At 40.2% G+C, this 21,694-nt stretch overlaps 1 protein-coding gene across 2 annotated transcripts in view; it reads right to left on the reverse strand.

The window, feature by feature from the left end:
• Window positions 1-21,694, reverse strand: part of LOC126095222 (phosphoribosylformylglycinamidine synthase) — a 202,346-nt gene that overhangs the window by 10,464 nt on the left and 170,188 nt on the right. For both annotated transcript variants that reach the window (XM_049909959.1, XM_049909960.1), the window contains 3 exons: window positions 20,879-21,055; window positions 20,613-20,777; window positions 1,712-1,879 (listed from right to left, as the gene is read on the reverse strand). In XM_049909959.1, the coding sequence (XP_049765916.1) occupies window positions 1,712-1,879; window positions 20,613-20,777; window positions 20,879-21,055 (510 nt within the window). The remainder of the gene's footprint in view (window positions 1-1,711; window positions 1,880-20,612; window positions 20,778-20,878; window positions 21,056-21,694) is intronic.

Raw genomic sequence — 21,694 nt, forward strand, 5'->3', positions numbered from 1 at the left:
TTTGTGCAGTTACATGTGGCCACCTTAAGAGAGAATGATTGATTGTGTCAGCATGATAATGCACCCTGGCATAAAGCAGCATCTGTGAGGCAATTTGTGGACAATAGCATTCCTGCAATGGACAGGCTAGCCCAGAGTCTCGACTTGTACCCAATGGAACACATTTGGGATGAGTTAGAACATTGATTTCACTCCAGATTCCAGTGTCCAACATCACTAACTTCTCTGGTATTGGCTCTTGATGGAGAATGTGAAGAATGGGCCGCCATTCCTTCAAAGACACATCACAAAGTGCCTATCATAAAGGTGAAGGGTGGACATACGCCATATTAATGTCCACTAATAGGTGTCTGGATACATTTGATCAGATGGTGTGTATGCCAACTGACACACACACACACACACATATTCACTTCACTGTTAGCAAAAGCATTCATTGGTTGACGACAACATCTGATACAAAGCATTAAGAAAATGTTTGTTCATACTGTCAATGTTTTGCTATTGACAATTCAAAAGACTGGGAGCAGAACAGCAGCTTTAAATCGAGCTAAGTGAGCACTCATGTAGAGTAGGAGCCAGAAACCTTGCAAGTAAAGATTCGGCCTATTATTACATTGTAGCACACCAGAAAGTGCCAGAACTGTTTCTAACTTGAAAGTACAATACATAAAACAAAACAGTATACACATAAAGATGTGTATATTTCAAGGCACTGATGATTCCTTTCAAAATAAAGATTAAATGTGTATGGAACGATAAAATGTATTTTATCCAGTTGCACATTGATGAATCTAACATAATAATTATCAACAAAATATTACACGCAACAAAAGATGATGAGACAACTAAAGTCACAGATGACATACAGAATGTTACTCAAACAAACAGACAATAATTATATTCACACAGCGTATGCATATACTGTCTTTATAGTATGGTGCTATAGTTGAAATTCTGTGAAAGATTTTTTATATGTATGATGCTCAGTTAATTACTTCTTATGTACGTATAGCCACAACATCACTTCAAGACAGTGACTTTATTTGAATAAAGTATTGCTCCCGCCTCTTTAGCCAAGGGTACCAACACACAGCAGTGCAGTGCTGCTTGACTCTGAAGTAGCCAGCCAAGTCTCAGTAGCAGAAGAAACTTTCACCACCAGTATTTGACCAGCAAGGGGAGGTTAAGCAACTGTACCCACCCCCCAGGGTTTCCAGCTAACAGTGGCATACAACTTTCTCTTTTGTTTAATACTACATGCAAATGCACTTTTTAATGATTTTTCTTTCCTATCAGATAACCTGAAGATAGTTTTAAAATTAATTGAAATCAGCTGCAAAAATGAAGACTGAGTACACTATGAAATCATATGGAAAACAATCTTAAATTCAGGAATGTCCACAGTAAATGACAAAAATAAAACCATAGTAATACTGAAGCATTATTTTTAGCCATGTAAGAGACAATATCTTTTTAACAGAAAAAAAAAAAAAAAACTAAATTTGATACAAGCAGTCATCCTTCAGCTCCTTCTCAATATAAAAATAAATTCTGTCAAAATGAAAACTTGCTTGGGTGGAGGGTGGGCTATATAACTATGAGATAGCACCGCTGGTCAGTATTCACTCTCTCTCACGTCTTGAAGGAAAGTACTGGCCATAAATTTTGTCACATCAATTAATTAAAGTAGTATGACAAATTATTATACCTTCTCCGTGAGCAATCCAAACTCCAAGGAGACACCCCTCCATACCATGCAACATAATAGAGGGAGATCTCTCGATCTTGACAGTGCTGAAACGACACTCGAACCTTCCAGACAAGTTGTGATCCAATACAATCTCCGGTGTTGATAAACTGTCGCCTGAGGAAGAACCTGTCACAGTTTTCAGGTAAAATTAAACCATACGTGAGGGAAAATTAATTAAGAAAACAAAATATTCTAAATTATCAAATGTTTACACTGATAAGAACCTGAAATGGAAGACACATGTTACAGATAATCTTAAAAGTCTAAGAGTTGCATCATTTGTATTGCAGATAATAGCAGACTATGGAGATGAAACTGTCAAAAAGATGACTTCACTGATGACTTCATGTTCAATGTCTTATTTTTCAGATATACCATATATTATTACAACTAATTGCTACTGCTGCATCAGTCACATTAATTACGAATACAGCTACTGTTCTCTCCTTTACTGTAAAGTCTTATTTTGTGTTGATAAGAGCTAACAGTTATGTTCACTATACTTGCAGGATTCGTTATCAAACAATTATGATGACAGATAGAGTAAAATGACTGCTCCAAATTTGGGTAAACCACAACCGAACATATTAACTGTCCAAGTTGATGCGTCACAGATCAAGGTAACTATTAGACTGGTTTCCCACCAAGGCAAAATGTCTGTCTGCTTCCCCTAGGAGTCGTATCGGCAACTCTAACATACCACCTCTTATACGACCAGCGTCGATTACAAAATCCATTACTAATTTTAAATTAGCTAACGCAGAAATTTTGACAGTAACTACCCAGTGCGTGGAATATGAAATTCTTGTAGTTTACACTGTAATTGATGATGATGCTTACACCAAACCTCCAGATGTCAGACACTCAGATCGGTACCAAACATTGTGTGTTGATAAGTATCAACCAAAACACCAATTTAGTTTGTGCTGTTGTCCAATAGAAGATGCATAAACAGTATTTTTTTTTTAACAGATTATGTGTGAAACTGTTATATGGGAGAACATTTTTCTGCCATGTAAAGGGGCATTTCGGGATTTGTAGTAATGTTCTTTTGGCAGTCTGCTTTCATTCATTAGTTGAAAGTAGCAAACCTACAGAGTACATTTGTATAGATATGTGTGGTGTTATGTACACAAATGTATGCTCTAGGTTTTCTACTTTCATCTAACAAAGTGAAAGCAGACTGCCAAAAGAACATTACTACAACCTCTGAAACATCCTTTTACATGGCATAAAAATGTTCTCCCTTATAACAATTTTGCACATGATCAGTTAAAAAAAATCATCATCAGTGGGTTTTGAAGTCAGGACCTTTAGCATGACAATCTGATGCACTACGGACTCATCTACCACAGATTTTCACATTCAGAGCTCACAGGTATGGTTTGCGTATACTCTATAGCTCTGGTGTCACTTTTGATTACCATTTACACATCTTCTACTGGACAACAGCACACGGCACAAACTAAATCGGTGTTTTAGTTGATACTCTATCAACACACAATGTTTGGTAGCAATCAGAATGTCTGACATCTGGAGATTTGGGTGTTAGTTAAAGCATTTTTGTAGCATGCACCTCAAACACGTTCATACAAAGCCCATCACAAATGCAACTGTGTTTTCAACTTGCACTACTTCCCTAATCAGGTCTTGGATCTCTGAATACATAATTGTAGCCAGAGGTAATAACATAAATTTTGTAAACATCAGTCGCTCACTTTCAAAAATCTAGCGAATACTTTTCTACTAAAATCTTATACAGCTTCTGCTTGGTCCAACTTGTCAGTCAGTCATATTTTTATTGCTGTATTTGCAATAGAAGCACCAAACACAGTAACTTTTTACTGACCAGATCTCTGTATGTGGCACGTCAGCTCGTAAAATATTATTTATGACCTATTTGTTACAATGTCCAAAGATCAAACCACAACACTCAGAAACTTTAAGTGTAATAATAAATATGCACTTACAACTGAAAGATATGAAGTATCTAATTTACCTATGAAACTCAATAATTTGTAGAGCAAACATGCTCTTCTGCAGATTGTTAGAGTAAAGAGCAAACTTGCGCCAGAAGAGGTGTATCACTTAGGGCATATGAGTGTCACCGTGACCTCTGAAAATTATTATCTTGCCTACAAACAACTATGCAACCATGTCAGTCAGTCAAAGAGAAATGCAGAACTTAGGTACGCTCATTTGCCACATGAGAACAACCTGTGGATGTGCCGACTTGTGGAAAAATCTACATGGTCTGGGAGTAAGCAAGCCCAGATTTACAGTTGAAACTCTAGTTCATATTTTAGCTGTGCAAATTTGTTCAGCAGCAGTAGAACACAATGAAATTATAGTGAAACTGATCATCTGTTCTACTATACAAAGACAAGTTGTCGTTCAACGTTGTTACCGAAACAGGGAAACAGCAAAATTTTGGAGAAGTTCTTGACTGACTTACTCAAGATTTTTATACAGTACACTAATAAACATTGAGACAAGGACAGACTATACTAAAAAAGTATACGTTATCTGTTAACACTGACTGCAAGAGAGAAAATCTCATGCTGTGCTGTGAAAAATGTACGGTTTCATTTTCTTTCTTTGCTGTTAGTTTTAACTGTGACACCCTTTAAACCAGGGCTTCCCAACGTGTAGTCCGCGGACCCCTTAGAGGTCCGTCAGCCCTTTCTAGGGGGTCCGCGGCCACCTTTCACCAAATCGTGTAAAAGAATGAGTAAAATTATTGAATAAAAATGTGAAAATCAAATTCATCGATTATAATTTTTTTTTCTTTTCTTTTCTTTTTTTCGTGTGAAAAACATGTGTACTTTTACTTCAGGTCGTATTCTCAAGAAGCCTTTGCAGTTTCTAAGTGAGAACACATACACAGTTTAGTGATGGAGAATGTGACTTCTCTGATCGACAGTTTCGCAATATGGGGGTTGTTTGTGCGCCGGCTCGCGGTGCTAGATGCGTTGAAACCATGTCATCGTGGATTGCGCGGCTGCTCCCGCCAGAGGTTCGAGTCCTCCCTCGTGTGTGTGTGTGTGTGTGTGTGTGTGTGTGTGTGTGTGTGTGTGTGTGTGTGTGTTGTCCTTAGCGGAAGTTAAACTTAGGTTAATAGTGTGTAAGACTAGGGACTGATGACCTCAGCAGTTAAGTCCCATAGACTTTACATATAGTTGAACATTTTTCTTCGGATTTCACGAAAAACCACACACACACACACACACACACACACACACACACACTGATGATAACCTCACTGTTTAGTATCACAAAACTCCAATCAGGTCACATCACACAATTATAATTATCTTTATAACAGTATCTGAGATGTACACATAACTGAGCCACAAGCACAAGTACGGACAAAAATTGAGAAGTTGGTAAACAGGGTTCTGCAGAGTGCAGACACTGTATCATGGCACTTAGCCATAAGTGTAACCCTGTCATGGACCAGGATTAGTCTCTTCACTCATTTCGAAGCAAAATCTGGTCAAGGAAAAAAAATCTTGGCTACTTTTCCCTGTTATTGATATCGATACTGGTCAGATATACATCTACCTGTTCCTGAGAGAAAGGGGTCTTAATAGACGGACAGACACAGTCACATAACAAATGACCATTTTTTTCCCCCATGCGATATAATTACAAATTGATGATTTTTGGATTTTCCCCCTTACTTGTAGTGTGAAACCTTACTTTTTGATAAAATTTCATGATTCTGCATCAACAGGAAGTATTCTATAGGTTTTGATGAGTGAGTGTGCAACTACCAAAATGTGTGACACAAATGGCCATATCTTCTGATTGCACGGAGTTAGGAGCTTAAATTTTTTACACTGCCAAGAAACTGTAGACCTTAGCATGTGATGTATATTTCAATACGATATTTCTACTTGTTAATGGGAAAAAGCGCTCTTAACAGATGGACAGACAGACGGACATCAAAGTGATCCTATAAAGGTCCTCTTTTACTGACTGAGGCATGAAACCCAAAAATAGGACATAAAAACATAAAATAAATTTATTTTTATTTCCTCAGATACAAGATGTGAAGCAATTAAGTTTTACTCAGTACAAAGAAAGCATTTCATGTCTTTATTCTATATTTTTTAAATTACCGTGTATTAATTAATATTTCATTTGGCACACAGTATGTTTTAAATAAAGCACACGAAGTGGGCACACATCTAGTATCTTCTATTTTAACCAAAATAGCCAGCATACCAAGAGCTGCACACTACTCCTGCCACTATAGCCTGCATCACATAGGACGGCGCTTCCGCGCATAGAGGTGGGGCGATGGGGAAGTGTGGAGGGGATGAGGTCTGTGCATGCGTTGTGTGGCAGCAGAGGGTGGGCAAACAAGGTCAGTGTTGCTGTACTGTGTTGCTGCAGACAACAGTCAGGCCCATTTGCCTTTGGTATATAGTATTATACATTCAAATCTATGAGGGAGTAATATATTTTAAAACCGATTTCGATCAGCCATCTACATGAGAGAAATCTCACTTCACATCTTGAGGTTGTGTCCATGGCTCCATAGCAATTGTCTGTGTGACATTGGTAGGAGAGAACAGCTGATGCAGCTTTGTGAAGAAGTCAAGTAGAATTGTTCTCAAAACGGCGATTGTCTAACGACAAGATCATTGATAATGTTTGCAATAATAGCCATTTATTGAGCCTTAGACTATATTATAAGTAAAAATGTAATACACAACAAAATAAACTTCGAATTCAAACCAAAATCATTACATTTGCTTGACAATTGCTTCTACTCTATGTAATTTTTTAAATGTCTGTAATGCGCGTAAGTTTCACTGCAGTTCAACGTAAATCACTATGTGTAAAAAATAATTATTAGTAGCAAAGACTAGTGCAAAAGACTATCATAAAAATTGTCAGTATGTTACATTTTTCGGTGTCAAGAGGCATTATGATTTTATATATATTTATATATATATATATTAATTTGTTCAACATTACAGTGTGAGAACGCATTAATGATCCATTGAACAAGCAAACAATTTACCACCTTCCGTGAATAACTCGATGGAATGCTCACGATAATCTCGAAAACCACCGATATCTTGACAGGTAACCTTCCATTTCATTTTAAGGCATTTTCAAACTCGTGCCTTGAAACTAACAGGGGTTTACTTGTCAAATATTGCAGTTTTTGAGGAATTTATCAGGTCGCACTCTCGTGAGCAACTACAGCATACAACACACTGTGAAAAGCTTAACTTCTCCTTGGGCAATGTGTTGAACATTATAGTCTGAATACTTCATAAGATACATAGTCCTAATCAATAAAATCTAGGAAGTTCTCATGTACTGTTTATGCATTTGATGTTGATGTTGTTGTTGTTGTTGTTGTGGTCTTCAGTCCTGAGACTGGTTTGATGCAGCTCTCCATGCTACTCTATCCTGTGCAAGCTTCTTCATCTCCCAGTACTTACTGCAACCTACATCCTTCTGAATCTGCTTAGTGTATTCATCTCTTGGTCTCCCTCTATGATTTTTACCCTCCACGCTGCCCTCCAATACTAAATTGGTGATCCCTTGATGCCTCAGAACATGTCCTACCAACCGGTTCCTTCTTCTTGTCAAGTTGTGCCACAAACTCCTCTTCTCCCCAATTGTATTCAGTACCTCCTCATTAGTTATGTGATCTACCCATCTAATCTTCAGTATTCTTCTGTAGCACCACATTTCGAAAGCTTCTATTCTCTTCTTGTCTAAACTATTTATCGTCCATGTTTCACTTCCATACATGGCTACAGTCCATACAAATACTTTCAGAAACGACTTCCTGACACTTAAATCTACGAGTATACTCGATGTTGACAAATTTTTCTTCTTCAGAAATGCTTTCGTTGCCATTGTCAGTCTACATTTTATATCCTCTCTACTTCGACCATCATCAGTTATTTTGCTCCCCAAATAGCAAAACTCATTTACTACTTTAAGCGTCACATTTCCTAACCTAATTCCCTAAGCATCATCCGATTTCTTTCTACTACATTCCATTATCCTCGTTTTGCTTTTGTTGATGTTCATCTTATACCCTCCTATCAGGACACTGTCCATTCCGTTCAACTGCACTTTCAGGTCCTTTGCTGTCTCTGACAGAATTACAACGTCATCAGCGAACCTCAAAGTTTTTTTTCTTCTCCATGGAGTTTAATACCTACTCCGAATTTTTGTTTTGTTTCCTTTATTGCTTGCTCAATCTTTCTTCTAAGATAAGTCGTAAGGTCAGTATTGCCTCACCTGTTCCAACATTTCTACGGAACCCAAACTGATCTTCCCCGAGGTCGGCTTCTACCAGTTTTTCCATTTGTCTGTAAAGAATTTGCGTTAGTATTTTGCAGCTGTGACTTATTAAACTGATAGTTCAGTAATTTTCACATCTGTCAGCACCCGCTTTCTTTGGGATTGGAATTATTATGTTCTTCTTGAAGCATGTCTCATACATCTTGCTCACCAGATGGTAGAGTTTTGTCAGGATTGGCTCTCCCAAGGCCGTCAGTAGTTCTAATGGAATGTTGTCTACTCCCGGGGCCTTGTTTCAACTCAGGTCTTTCAGTACTCTGTCAAACTCTTCACGCAGTATCATATCTCCCATTTCATCTTCATTTTCATCTACATCCTCTTCCATTTCCATAATATTGTCCTCAAGTACATCGCCCTTGTATAGACCCTCTATATATTCCTTCCACCTTTCTGCTTTCCCTTCTTTGCTTAGAACTGGGTTTCCATCTGAGCTCTTGATATTCATACAAGTGGCTCTCTTTTCTCCAAAGGTCTCTTTAATTTTCCTGTAGGCAGTATCTATCTTACCCCCTAGTGATATGCACCTCTACATCCTTAAATTTGTCCTCTAGCCATCCCTGCTTAGCCATTTTGGACTTCCTGTCGATCTCATTTTTGAGACATTTGTATTCCTTTTTGCCTGCTTCATTTACTGTGTTTTTATATTTTCTCCTTTCATCAATTAAATTCAATATTTCTTCTGTTACCCAAGGATTTCTACAAGCCCTAAAGCTGCATGCCACCAGGAAAAATTATGGCCTTCAGCCGTTCGCAGTACCAGCACAGCAAGGCTGTTTTGGTTAGTGTTACAAGGCCAGATCAGTCAATCATCCAGACTCTACGCAGTTGATACGTTGACAAAAACATTTTTAAACCAATAGTGTTTAAAACCAATCTACATCATAATACCATCTGCTATCCAAGTCCATGTCTGAACCATCTAACTGTAAAATTAGGATGACAGGTTCAAGGCTTTTATACATCTTCATCTTTCTGTCCATCTTATTTCTGACACTTTTCAGTGTGCTGAACACAGTGTGTCCACGCTGAAGAGTGATGGTGTTTATTGCTTCATGCACAAGCATTTCAGTGTCTTATCTCTCATGTTTTATTTTTTTCCCCACACAGCTTGTAACCTGTACGCAAATTAATTCTATCATATTATACTGACAGTGGTATGTGGGTAAATGCAAATCTGTGTGCCCAGGTTCTTATGCAAGAAAGTAAAATTTGTACATTTCGTTGCCTCACTTTTATAAATTAACGAGCTGCAGGAGTTTAGCACGGGTCTGGATTATATTGTCTGGAATATTTTTATTTTTCAGCCAGAGCACAATATCCTATTTCCTGGTGCTCGCACTTGGTCTTCTCTCTGTAACAACTGAATGATAATTGCCATGGTAATTACAATGACAAACTTGGAAGCAAGGTAGGCAATAATTGTTCAGTTAACTGCTTCTTCAAAATGAGAGCATTCACTTCCAAATGGTAGTCACTACTGGTTTTCTTACATCTAAATACTAGCTTACTCTCAGGAACCAAATCAGACGAAGAGCCAGCATGTAGAATAAGTATCTGAGAACCTTTTCATAAGGGAACTTTAAATCCACCACTACCATCACTGGTTTTCCAGCAGGTATCCATGGGATGATTCTGATTCAACCATGTTTCATCAATGTAACACACTGTAGAGCTACCTCCCCTTCTTGTATTGTGCATCTTTATAAGAGACATGTCTCGTGCTGCTTCTGTGTCGCTTCTTTCAATGAAAAACTCTCTTCAACATATTTGAAACCAAAGACTATTAAAATTCATTGTACTGACGAAATGCTACCTTTGAATCCAATTTTCTCAGGTATAATTGTAATAAGTTTTTTTGATGTCAGGTATTCACTGCTTATTTACGTTTCAAACATGGAGCACTTTAAAATATTGTAGTCAAAACCTTCCATTTGTGTTACAGGTTTCTTGCAATTTCGATGCTTTCCAGGCGACACAAACAAATTTTCCTGAAGTTTCTACAGCTCCGACACTTTTGTTTACCATTCTCTGTACACTTCTCTTGCCGACTCATGCTTCTGCAGTTCATTCTTGAGTCTTCAAATTGAGAAAAATAGAATTCTCGCTTTCCGATTCACATTTGAAAAAGTTATAGATGCGGAACATAAACCACCTTGACTGCTTGTAAAGCATCTACGTCTACATCTACATGATTACTCTACAATTCATAATTAAATGCCTGGCAGAGGGTTCATCGAACCACCTTCAAGCTACTGTATTTCTCTACTGATCCACTCTTGAACAGCATCGGAAAACAAAAACACTTTAATCTTCCTGTGAGAGTTCTGATTTCTCTTATTTTATTATGATTATCACTCCTCTCTATGTAGGCAGGCCAAAAAATATTTTCACACTCTGAGGAGAAAGCTGTCGACTGAAATTTCATGCGAAGATCCCACCACAACAAAAAATGCCTTTGTTTTGATGACTGCCACTGCAACTCGCATCTGATAACTGTGGCAGTCTCTCCCCTATTTCGCGACAGTACAAAATGAGCTGCCAATCTTTGAATTTTTTCGATCAATCCTATCTGCTGTGGCTCCCACACCAGACAGCAATACTCCAGAAGAGGGCGGAAAATGGTGGAGTAAGTAGTCTCTTTAGTAATAGACCTGCAGCATTTTCTAAGTGTTCTACCAATAAATAATAGTCTTTGGTTTGCTTTCCACACAACATTATCCACATGAATGTCGCAATTTAAGTTATTTGTAATTATAATCCCTAAGTATTTAGTTCAATTTACAGTCTTTAGATCTGTGTATTTTATCCTGTAAACCGAAGTTTAGCAGTTTACTTTTAGTACTCATGTGGATGACTTCAGAGTTTTCATTATTTAGAGTCAATAGCCACTTTTCTCACCACAAAGATATCTTATCTAAATTGTTTTGTAATTTGTTTTAATCATTTGATGACATTATAAGACAGTAAATCACAGCGTCATCTGCAAACAGTCTAAGAGGACAGATCAGATTGTCTCTTAAATTGTTTATGAGATCAGAAACAGAAGAAGGCATACAGCACTTCCTTGCAAATGCCAGTTATCACTTCTGTTTTACTTAACGATTTTCCATCAATTACTGCACACTGTGTAACCTTGCTGATAGTCGCACAACTAAGATGACACTCTATAGGAACGCAATTTAACTAAAGTTGCTTGTGAGGTACTTCATGTTTACTGCCTTCACCTTACATACTCATTTAGAAATCACTCGAAGATGTCACAGATACACAATCACAGCTATACTGTTACAAGAAAGTAACATCGACATCTGAAAGAGTAACTCGGCCGCTATGTGAATGAAACTGCACTGTCATGAAATACGGAAACAGCGCAGCATGCAGGAGAGAGATTCTTGCAGTTTAGTTTGTAACTTGCGGGTAGCCACTCAGAGACAGAAAGAATCTTATTGGCTGCTAGCAGATACTGGTGGGGGGATGCGCAGAATGGCTGAAAATAGGGCCACCTTCCTATATGATGTGAACTTTAGTTTAGAGAGCGTCTGTGTTTAGTGGGAACTGTGTACCCCCTCACAAATGACATAAATTTGAGGCTAGCATCACCGAATGGGTCTTCTGACAGGAGGAAGGTTCTTGCTCAGTTTGTGCCAATTTGACAATCTCAAAATATAACAACACTTCCTTTGTTACTCCCCATCCCTACATTTGTTCTATAATTGTGTGTTCAAAGCAATGCATTTATTTGTTTCCCAAACTCTGAGCTCTATGTTGACTGGAATACACTAATTGTAACTCTTAAGGTATCAAGTATAATATCCAAATAGCGAAAGGCCAGCTGCAACTTGTACAGAAACCAGACTGCTGTTGCAAGAATCAAAGAATGTGACAGCAAAGCAGTAGGTGAGAAGAGAGCAAGCAGTGAAGGAAACCAAAGAGAAATTTGGAAAGATAATTGAAGTTCTGGGGCAAGCAACAGAATTTCGAAGACTGAGGGTATTGTAATACTGTCAGAGAAGGCCAAGGAACTGGAAAATCTGTTGAATCGAATGGACAGTGTCTGCACAAAGAGGTTGTAAGAGGAACATAATCATAACTAAAATAACAGTAAGGAGTGTAACTGAATTATATCAGATGATACTAGGGCAATTAGATTAAGAAATGAGATGCTAAAATTTGTAGAAGTGTTCACTAGCTGGGCTGTAAAATACTGACAATAATGGAAGTAAAGAGGATATAAAATGCAAACAGGCAATAGCTGGAAAACTTTTTTGTCTTTTTCATGTCCTTTAACTCTTTAGAATTACAATCAGGTAGTTTCTTTTGTAAGTACTTCTTTGCCAATGCGGCATTATATGGAACTGAAATGAGGATCAGAAGCAGTAAAGGCAGAAAGAGAATAGAAGCTTCGGAAATGTGGTCCTACCGAAGAATGCTGAAGACCAGATGGGCAGATCATGTAATTAATGAGGAGGTACTGAATAAAATTTGAGAGATAAAAAAATTGTGGCACAAGGTGACAAGGAGAAGAGAGATGATGTCAGGGCATTTCCTGAGGCACTAAGGAGTAATTAATTTTTAATGAAGATGTTGGGGGTATTGTACAGGATGACCATATGGCCAAGTGTCGAATATAGTACACAGATTCAAATGACTGTAGAACAAAGTACTTAAGCAGAGATGTAGAGGCTGTCACAGGATAGACTCTCGTTCAGTTAGCATTGACTGGCTTAATTCAATTAAGCTTCATTACCATTATTTTATTTTTATTTATGTTCACTTCATAATTCCCAAGTGGAAAGCTTCATGTGTATGCAGTTTTTAGCTGTTTTATCAACAGAAATATATTTGTGTCCTTACTGAATGGTTTTGCGCAAAGCGGCTAGCTCTAACTTTGAAAAAAAACATGGTTCATCCAGTTTTGTACTGTACTCCTCTTAATGTAATATATCAACAAGGAAGAATAAACAGGCTACAGAACTGTAAGATCTTAGGTGTGCATAAAACAAACTGGAAAAACCATAAGTAGAGCTGCTAAAATGTCTAGAATTGGCTAATTTTGCCAACTTTGGGAATACAGAAATTAGTAAGTTGATGTATTTTGCAAACGTTCATTCAATGACTTCTTGTGGGAACATATTCCAGGAAAATGAGTGCGTGGCTCGTGTTCCCACCATCATGTATTTTACACCCTGTTTTTAATGTACATCCACCTCACTACGTCAATTTAAATTACTACTGTCACTGAGTTGCTGCTTTGCCCGGCCATGAGCAGCATTAGCAGCCTGTATCTATATATTCCCTCTCGTAGTATCTTTGCTTGACTGCTATTACTTCCCGGTCATAGGCAGTTCATTGCGAGTTTGGGCAGCCAGTCAGTTGGGACGCGTCTGGAGCAGAGTCCGGACCTGCCAGTCAGGGAGTTGCAATGCGGCAATAGTGCAGTCAGGCTGGAGCAGCAGTGAGGTCTGCGTCGACATGGCTTGCCCAACCATTCCCGCCACGCATCACTTGAGCCGGGCCACAGCCTTGGTGGATTGTCGGTCGGTCGTCCTACTGGACGATGCATTTAGGCTTGCCAATCATTCATGAGTCGGCTCTGTGTGTGTGTGTGTGTGTGTGTGTGTGTGTGTGTGTGTGTGCGCGTGCGCGCACGCATCGACTCCCAATTTGTCTTCACGTGTGCTTAGTTATCGTTGGGTATCGTTCAGGTCTTCGTGCAAGTGTTTGTCAGGTGGTGTGTGTAGTTGGCGTTATTTCCTTGACAAGTTATCTTAAATGTTGTCGGCTTACTGGCTCTGAGAGGTTGGTCGTCTCATCGGGTGACATGTAACTGGTTCTCAGAGCACTTCTGGGCCCCTTCAATTACCATCTGGTGCAGGGATGTCATTTAGCCAGTGGGCGTGTTTCCTCTGCATGTTTGGGTCCGAACCAGAATTTCTGCCATCCTGTGTCTGGAAGTGAGTGGCAGACGCACCAGGAGTGAGGTCGTGACGGGGCAGCAGTCGCGACGGACTAGCACGCAGTCGGTCGGTTGTTGCGGACGAGGGAAGTTATCTCCGTGCGGTGCAGTTGGCTGGGGCCGCTGGCAGCCCCTGCAGTGTTGGAGTGTGTGTGGATCTGTCCGATCGCTGCGAGCTTCATGGTTCACCGACCCATGACGTCAAAGTTGAGTAGTGGTTTCAACTACCCATTCATGTCGTGGTGGTTTGTTTCGGTGGATTGCTGTTGGGGAGGTTTTCCTGTGAGCAACACCAAGTGTTTAGCCGCCATGTGATGCAATTAATTATTTTGGTCGACTAAAATTTGAGTGCACCAGTGGAATTTTCTGTCTTGTGGCCGTTAGTGTTCTGGTTACCTGCCCTGGGCACTAAGTAAATTCAGGCAGTGTTCTTTTGAATGAAATGAACTATATTACCATGTTTCAAATTCAAGTGTACCAGCGGAATTTTCTGCCTAGTGGCCGTTAGTGTTCTGGTTACCTGCCCTGGCTACTAACGTAATTTCAGGCAGTGTCCTTTCCTCACCTGCTGTCGCTGTCCAATATGGTGTGTAATTTTGACAGCTAATACATACTCCATTATGGATTATCACATTGGTAACCTTTCCGGTTTGAGTTTGCTTGTATTGATTGACAGGAAGTCGCCGTGTCGGTCAGTCTGTGGCTGTCCCCTGGTTGGGTTCCGACGGATCAAGTATAGTTGGGCTCACCACCTGTCTAGGCTAAGTGAACGGGGGTAGACCGACCTCCCTGGAGGCTTCCGAGTGACACCGGTGTTTAATTATCAGTTATCATCTACTTTAAATTCAAGGCTTATGGTTATTATTTTTATTTTATTAAAATTTTGCAAAATTAATTTTTAAATTTATCTTTCAAGCTTAAACATTGTGGCCTTCTGCCTTTAAAAGATTATGGTAATATATTTTAAAATTTTGAAACTTAATTGTGGCCTTCAGCCATTGGTATTGCACCTTGCACATGTATGTTCTATCTGCATAGCCTTAAGGCTTTCCACGTAGCCATGATATGTTTCTTTATTAATTTGATTTGCCTCTTTAATTGCATTTTAATCTTATTAATTTTTAAGATTTCTGGTTGTTTAACATTCTAGCCTTCTGCCTTTAAAAGTCTATGGTAATACATTCTAAAATTTTGAAATTTAATTGCGGCCATCAGCCATTTGTATTGCTCTTTGCATATGTTTGCTGATTTTTTTTAAAAAAATTATTTTATTGCTACCTTAATTGGAATTTTATCTTGTTAATTTGTTATGATTTCTTGATTGGAGGCCTTCAGCCATGAAAGAGTTGCATTCGGTAAAGGTCCGGCTATGTGCCACTTTGGTTGTAAAGGTTATTAAATTACAGTTAGAAGGAGAAACTGACCTCAACCTTTGGCCCTTTCCACAATCCTATTACCTGTTCTGCCCAGCGGGTTTAGCGGGTGTATCAGATAATATCTTGCTTAGGCAAAAAGTATTCATTGCACAGAAGAAAGTAATTAGAAATATGAAGTTAACACATATACATCTTGCAGATATCTCTTTAAGCAGCTGGGGATATTAACCACAGCCGCACAGTGCATTTATTCACTTATGAAATTTGGTATCAACAATCCATCTAAGTTTGAGAGTAACAGAGATATTCACAAGCACAATACACCAGAAGACAAAATGTTCTGCATTACCTTATAATGAACATAATTTTGGCATAGAAAGGGATGAAATATGTAGCTACTAAACACTGACAATCTACCCACGGAAATAAAATGTCTGACAGATACCAGAAGTGTCTTCAAATTACATTAAAGATGGTTATCCTTGACTATTACTTATGCATCACACTGGAATTCTTGAGAAGAGTATTATTATTATTATTATCAGCCATAGTCAGTGTCAGTGTCGTCGTAACTGCCGCCTGCTTCACGTCTGCTGTGCAGCGAGCTACCTTAATTTAAGTATTAACTGTATTTTTCTTACTTGTCACTTCTTCTTCCGTGTGTATTTGCTTTTAGGAAGCTTTATTTTTCGAGTGCTCTTAATAGTGTTCCATAGATTTCGTGTTTGTTTTGAATACAGTAAGAGAGAGTCCCTGTAGTCAACCATAGTGCCAGTAGTGCTAGAGTTTGTTTTCAATACAGTCCAGAGACAGGTAGTGCTATTTTCATTGTTTTCTACAAGAAGTGGCTAGCAACCACAGTTTAGTGAATAAGCAGCCGCCTTTAGTGAATTAGCAGTCTAGTTAAAGGTTGATTAACTCTCTTCAGTAAATTGTTTCCTTAGGATGGATAGGATGTGTGACTGCTGTGTACGGACGCAGGAGGAGCTGGCCACTGTTCGCGAACAGCTGAGCGTGTTGATGGCCGCGGTCAGCCGTCTTCAGGCTGCTGCCTCGGAGTGTAGCGGCAATGGGGAGTCTGGTGCGTCGCAAGGTACACCCCAGGTGTTACATGCTTCACCCACTGTCCCTGCTGTCGAGACATCTTCGCGGGTACCGGGCGCGGTTGGGCCACCCTCTCCCCAAGGGGAGTGGCGGGTTCAGCGGCGTTCGCGGCGCACGAGGCGGAAGGTCAATGTGGAGGCTGGCCGTGTGGCATCGCCCGCTCTGCCTGTGAGGGGACATGTGGCTGCTCCTTCAGCAAGGTCCGAGCAGGCACACGGGGGGAGGGGTTTATTAGTTATTGGGAGCTCCAACGTTAGGCGGGTGATGGAGCCCCTTAGGGAAATAGCGAGAAGGTCGGGGAAGAAGGCCAGTGTTCACTCTGTCTGCTTGCCGGGGGGTCTCATCCGAGATGTGGAGGAGGCCCTACCGGCGGCGATAGAGAGCACTGGGTGCACCCGACTGCAAATTGTTGCTCATGTCGGCACCAATGACTCCTGCCGTCTGGGTTCAGAGGTCATCCTCAGTTCGTACAGGCGGTTGGCGGAATTGGTGAAGGCGGAAAGCCTCGCTCGCGGGGTGGAATCAGAGCTAACTATTTGTAGTATCGTTCCCAGAACCGATCGCGGTCCTCTGGTTTGGAGCCGAGTGGAAGGCTTAAACCAGAGGCTCAGACGATTCTGCGGAGATCTGGGGTGCAAATTTCTCGACCTCCGCTATCGGGTGGAGAAATGTAGGGTCCCCCTGAATAGGTCAGGCATGCACTACATGCCGGAAGCGGCTACAAGGGTAGCGGAGTACGTGTGGAGTGCACATGGGGGTTTTTTAGGTTAGAGAATCCCCTCCCTAGGCCCGACAAGACGTCTCCTGAGACGCGGCAAGATAGGAGTAGGCAAAATGCAACAGGGAACAACAATATTAATGTGCTAATAGTAAACTGCAGGAGCGTCTATAGAAAGGTCCCAGAACTGCTCTCATTAATAAACGATCACAACGCCCATATAGTACTAGGGACAGAAAGTTGGCTGAAACCAGACGTAAACAGTAACGAAATCCTAAACTCAGATTGGAATGTATACCGCAGAGACAGGCTGAACAATGAAGGGGGAGGCGTGTTTATAGCGGTAAGAAGTGCAATAGTATCGAAGGAAATTGACGGAGATCCGAAATGTGAAATGATTTGGGTCGCGGTTAAAGCAGGCTCAGACATGGTAATTGGATGTCTCTATAGGCCCCCTGGCTCAGCAGCTGTTGTGGCTGAGCACCTGAAGGATAATTTGGAAAATATTTCGAGTAGATTTCCCCACCATGTTATAGTTCTGGGTGGAGATTTTAATTTGCCGGATATAGACTGGGAGACTCAGACGTTCATAACGGGTGGCAGGGACAAAGAATCCAGTGAAATTTTTTTAAGTGCTTTATCTGAAAACTACCTTGAGCAGTTAAACAGAGAGCCGACTCGTGGCGATAACATATTAGACCTTCTCGTGACAAACAGACCCGAACTATTTGAAAAAGTTAACGCAGAACAGGGAATCAGCGATCATAAAGCGGTTACGGCATCGATGATTTCAGCCGTAAATAGGAATATTAAAAAGGGTAGGAAGATTTTTCTGTTTAGAAAAAGTGACAAAAACCAGATTTCAGAGTACCTGTTGGCTCAACACAAAATTTTTGTCTCAAGTACTGATAGTGTTGAGGATCAGTGGACAAAGTTCAAAACCATCGTACAATATGCGTTAGATGAGTATGTGCCAAGCAAGATCGTAAGAGATGGAAAAGAGCCACCGTGGTTCAACAACCGAGTTAGAAAACTGCTGCGGAAGCAAAGGGAACTTCACAGCAAACATAAACATAGCCAAAGCCTTGCAGACAAACAAAAATTACGCGAAGCGAAATGTAGTGTGAAGAGAGCTATGCGAGAGGCGTTCAATGAATTCGAAAGTAAAGTTCTATGTACTGACTTGGCAGAAAATCCTAAGAAATTTTGGTCTTATGTCAAAGCGGTAGGTGGATCAAAACAAAATGTCCAGACACTCTGTGACCAAAATGGTACTGAAACAGAGGATGACAGACTAAAGGCCGAAATACTAAATGTCTTTTTCCAAAGTTGTTTCACAGAGGAAGATTGCACTGTAGTTCCTTCTCTAGATTGTCGCACAGATGACAAAATGGTAGATATCGAAATAGACGACAGAGGGATAGAGAAACAATTAAAATCGCTCAAAAGAGGAAAGGCCTCTGGACCTGATGGGATACCAGTTCAATTTTACACAGAGTACGCGAAGGAACTTGCCCCCCTTCTTGCAGCGGTGTACCGTAGGTCTCTAGAAGAGCGTAGCGTTCCAAAGGATTGGAAAAGGGCACAGGTCATCCCCGTTTTCAAGAAGGGACGTCGAACAGATGTGCAGAACTATAGACCTATATCTCTAACGTCGATCAGTTGTAGAATTTTGGAACACGTATTGTGTTCGAGTATAATGACTTTTCTGGAGACTAGAAATCTACTCTGTAGGAATCAGCATGGGTTTCGAAAAAGACGGTCATGTGAAACCCAGCTCGCGCTATTCGTCCACGAGACTCAGAGGGCCATAGACACGGGTTCCCAGGTAGATGCCGTGTTTCTTGACTTCCGCAAGGCGTTCGATACAGTTCCCCACAGTCGTTTATTGAACAAAGTAAGAGCATATGGACTATCAGACCAATTGTGTGATTGGATTGAGGAGTTCCTAGATAACAGGACGCAGCATGTTATTCTCAATGGAGAGAAGTCTTCCGAAGTAAGAGTAATTTCAGGTGTGCCGCAGGGGAGTGTCATAGGACCGTTGCTATTCACAATATACATAAATGACCTGGTGGATGACATCGGAAGTTCACTGAGGCTTTTTGCAGATGATGCTGTGGTGTATCGAGAGGTTGTAACAATGGAAAATTGTACTGAAATGCAGGAGGATCTGCAGCGAATTGACGCATGGTGCAGGGAATGGCAACTGAATCTCAATGTAGACAAGTGTAATGTGCTGCGAATACACAGAAAGATAGATCCTTTATCATTTAGCTACAAAATAGCAGGTCAGCAACTGGAAGCAGTTAATACCATAAATTATCTGGGAGTACGCATTAGGAGCGATTTAAAATGGAATGATCATATAATGTTGATTGTCGGTAAAGCAGATGCCAGACTGAGATTCATTGGAAGAATCCTAAGGAAATGCAATCCGAAAACAAAGGAAGTAGGTTACAGTACGCTTGTTCGCCCAGTGCTTGAATACTGCTCAGCAGTGTGGGATCCGTACCAGATAGGGTTGATAGAAGAGATAGAGAAGATCCAACGGAGAGCAGCGCGCTTCGTTACAGGATCATTTAGTAATCGCGAAAGCGTTACAGAGATGATAGATAAACTCCAGTGGAAGACTCTGCAGGAGAGACGCGCAGTAGCTCGGTATGGGCTTTTGTCAAAGTTTCGAGAACATACCTTCACCGAAGAGTCAAGCAGTATATTGCTCCCTCCTACGTATATCTCGCGAAGAGACCATGAGGATAAAATCAGAGAGATTAGAGCCCACACAGAGGCATACCGACAATCTTTCTTTCCACGAACAATATGAGACTGGAATAGAAGGGAGAACCGATAGAGGTACTGAAGGTACCCTCCGCCACACACCGTCAGGTGGCTTGCAGAGTATGGATGTAGATGTAGATTATTATTAATTGTAAGTTATATCTATGTGCTCTTTGTTTTTACTGTCAACATGTTCCACATCATAACATTTACCATGAATTTGATCTATGTAACAACTAACTACAGTAACTAACTAACTCTTGTCCAGTGCAGTCCCCAACAATCAGTCTTTCCTTCGTATCCCGTCAGGTAAGTATCCCCTGCCCCGGGGTTCCGGGTGACTTTTCCAAACTCTACCCCTTTCCCTAAACCTCACCAGTCCTTTTCTTTTACTCCTCTTCCTTCCGCCACAAGAAGGAGCCACTGTCTCCGAAAGCTAGCAAACTGTAATATCTTTCATTTATGTGTTCTCCTGCTGCCACTTGTTGAGTAGATTTTTTGCTATACAATTACTTATCAATCTTTATACTGACATGATAAATTAACACATTCCATTCGGCTAAGTTGTAACTGCCACAATACCTGCAGGAAGTGTTCCGATCCAGCCGAGTAAGCTCATTAGTTGGCAGCCGTTACAAACTCCCAGGCTAAAAGTGTCTTCTCTGGCAGCAAATGCCTGGAACTGGGCTCTGAGTGAAGGGTGAAAGAGCAGGCTTGCAGCCCAGCCTTTTGCTGATCCAAGAACATCTGAAACCATTAAAAATAAAAAGAGAAATAAAAATACAAAACACATTTACTGAAGTATACAAGTTCTTCAGGGGATGATGAAGAAGAAAAATACAACATACCTGCATAGCTAAAACCACCAGGAAATATCACTCCTCTGAAAATATCAACAGTCACTTTCTTATCAAGTAAGTCTTGCATAGTCACATCCCAAACTTCAAAGCCAGCCATATGAAGTGATGCTGCCATCTCCCGATCACCATTAATTCCTTCTTCACGAATTACGGCAACACGCTGAACTGTGAATTTAATTTTAGTCTGACTGTTGTTACATAAATCTACAAAGTATTTTATATAACTTAAAAAGACTATTACAAGGCAAATACAAATTTGATAAACTGTAAAAGGAGAGAATATCAAACGAAATGAATTAATTATCAGATAGTCAGTCATTTATATTATCAGATAGTCAGTCATTTATATTTTGTAGTATTCCATCAATATATTGTTATTCACCAAGATATATTGAAATTAAGAAATTAAAGTGTGTTCTTCTGGGTTTGGTAATATAAGCAACCATTTATTAATGGAACTTTTCCTGACTGCCTGAAATATGCTAAAATTCAGCCACTGTACAAGAAACAGGACAAAGAAAACTGTCGAGTTTCCAGATAATTTTACTTTTGCTGACTTTTTCAATTTTTTTGGGGTATAGTAATATACAGGATGGAACACAGCAAAATCAAAAAACTTCGAAGAGTTGCAGACGATGTCTTGAGGAACATGCTGGAGACAGGAACATCTATCCAGAAATATCATCCATAGAGCTTTGAAGTTGCAGGGGCCAATGGCTGCTGCTAGGCTACCCGTTCAGCAGCAAATGTGAGTTTTTATGCTGATGCACTACCAGCAGAAGTTCTGACAATGGTCCTCACAGC

Source organism: Schistocerca cancellata, chromosome 8 (genome assembly GCF_023864275.1).
Source record: "Schistocerca cancellata isolate TAMUIC-IGC-003103 chromosome 8, iqSchCanc2.1, whole genome shotgun sequence".
In the NCBI taxonomy this organism is placed as follows: Eukaryota; Metazoa; Arthropoda; class Insecta; order Orthoptera; family Acrididae; genus Schistocerca; species Schistocerca cancellata.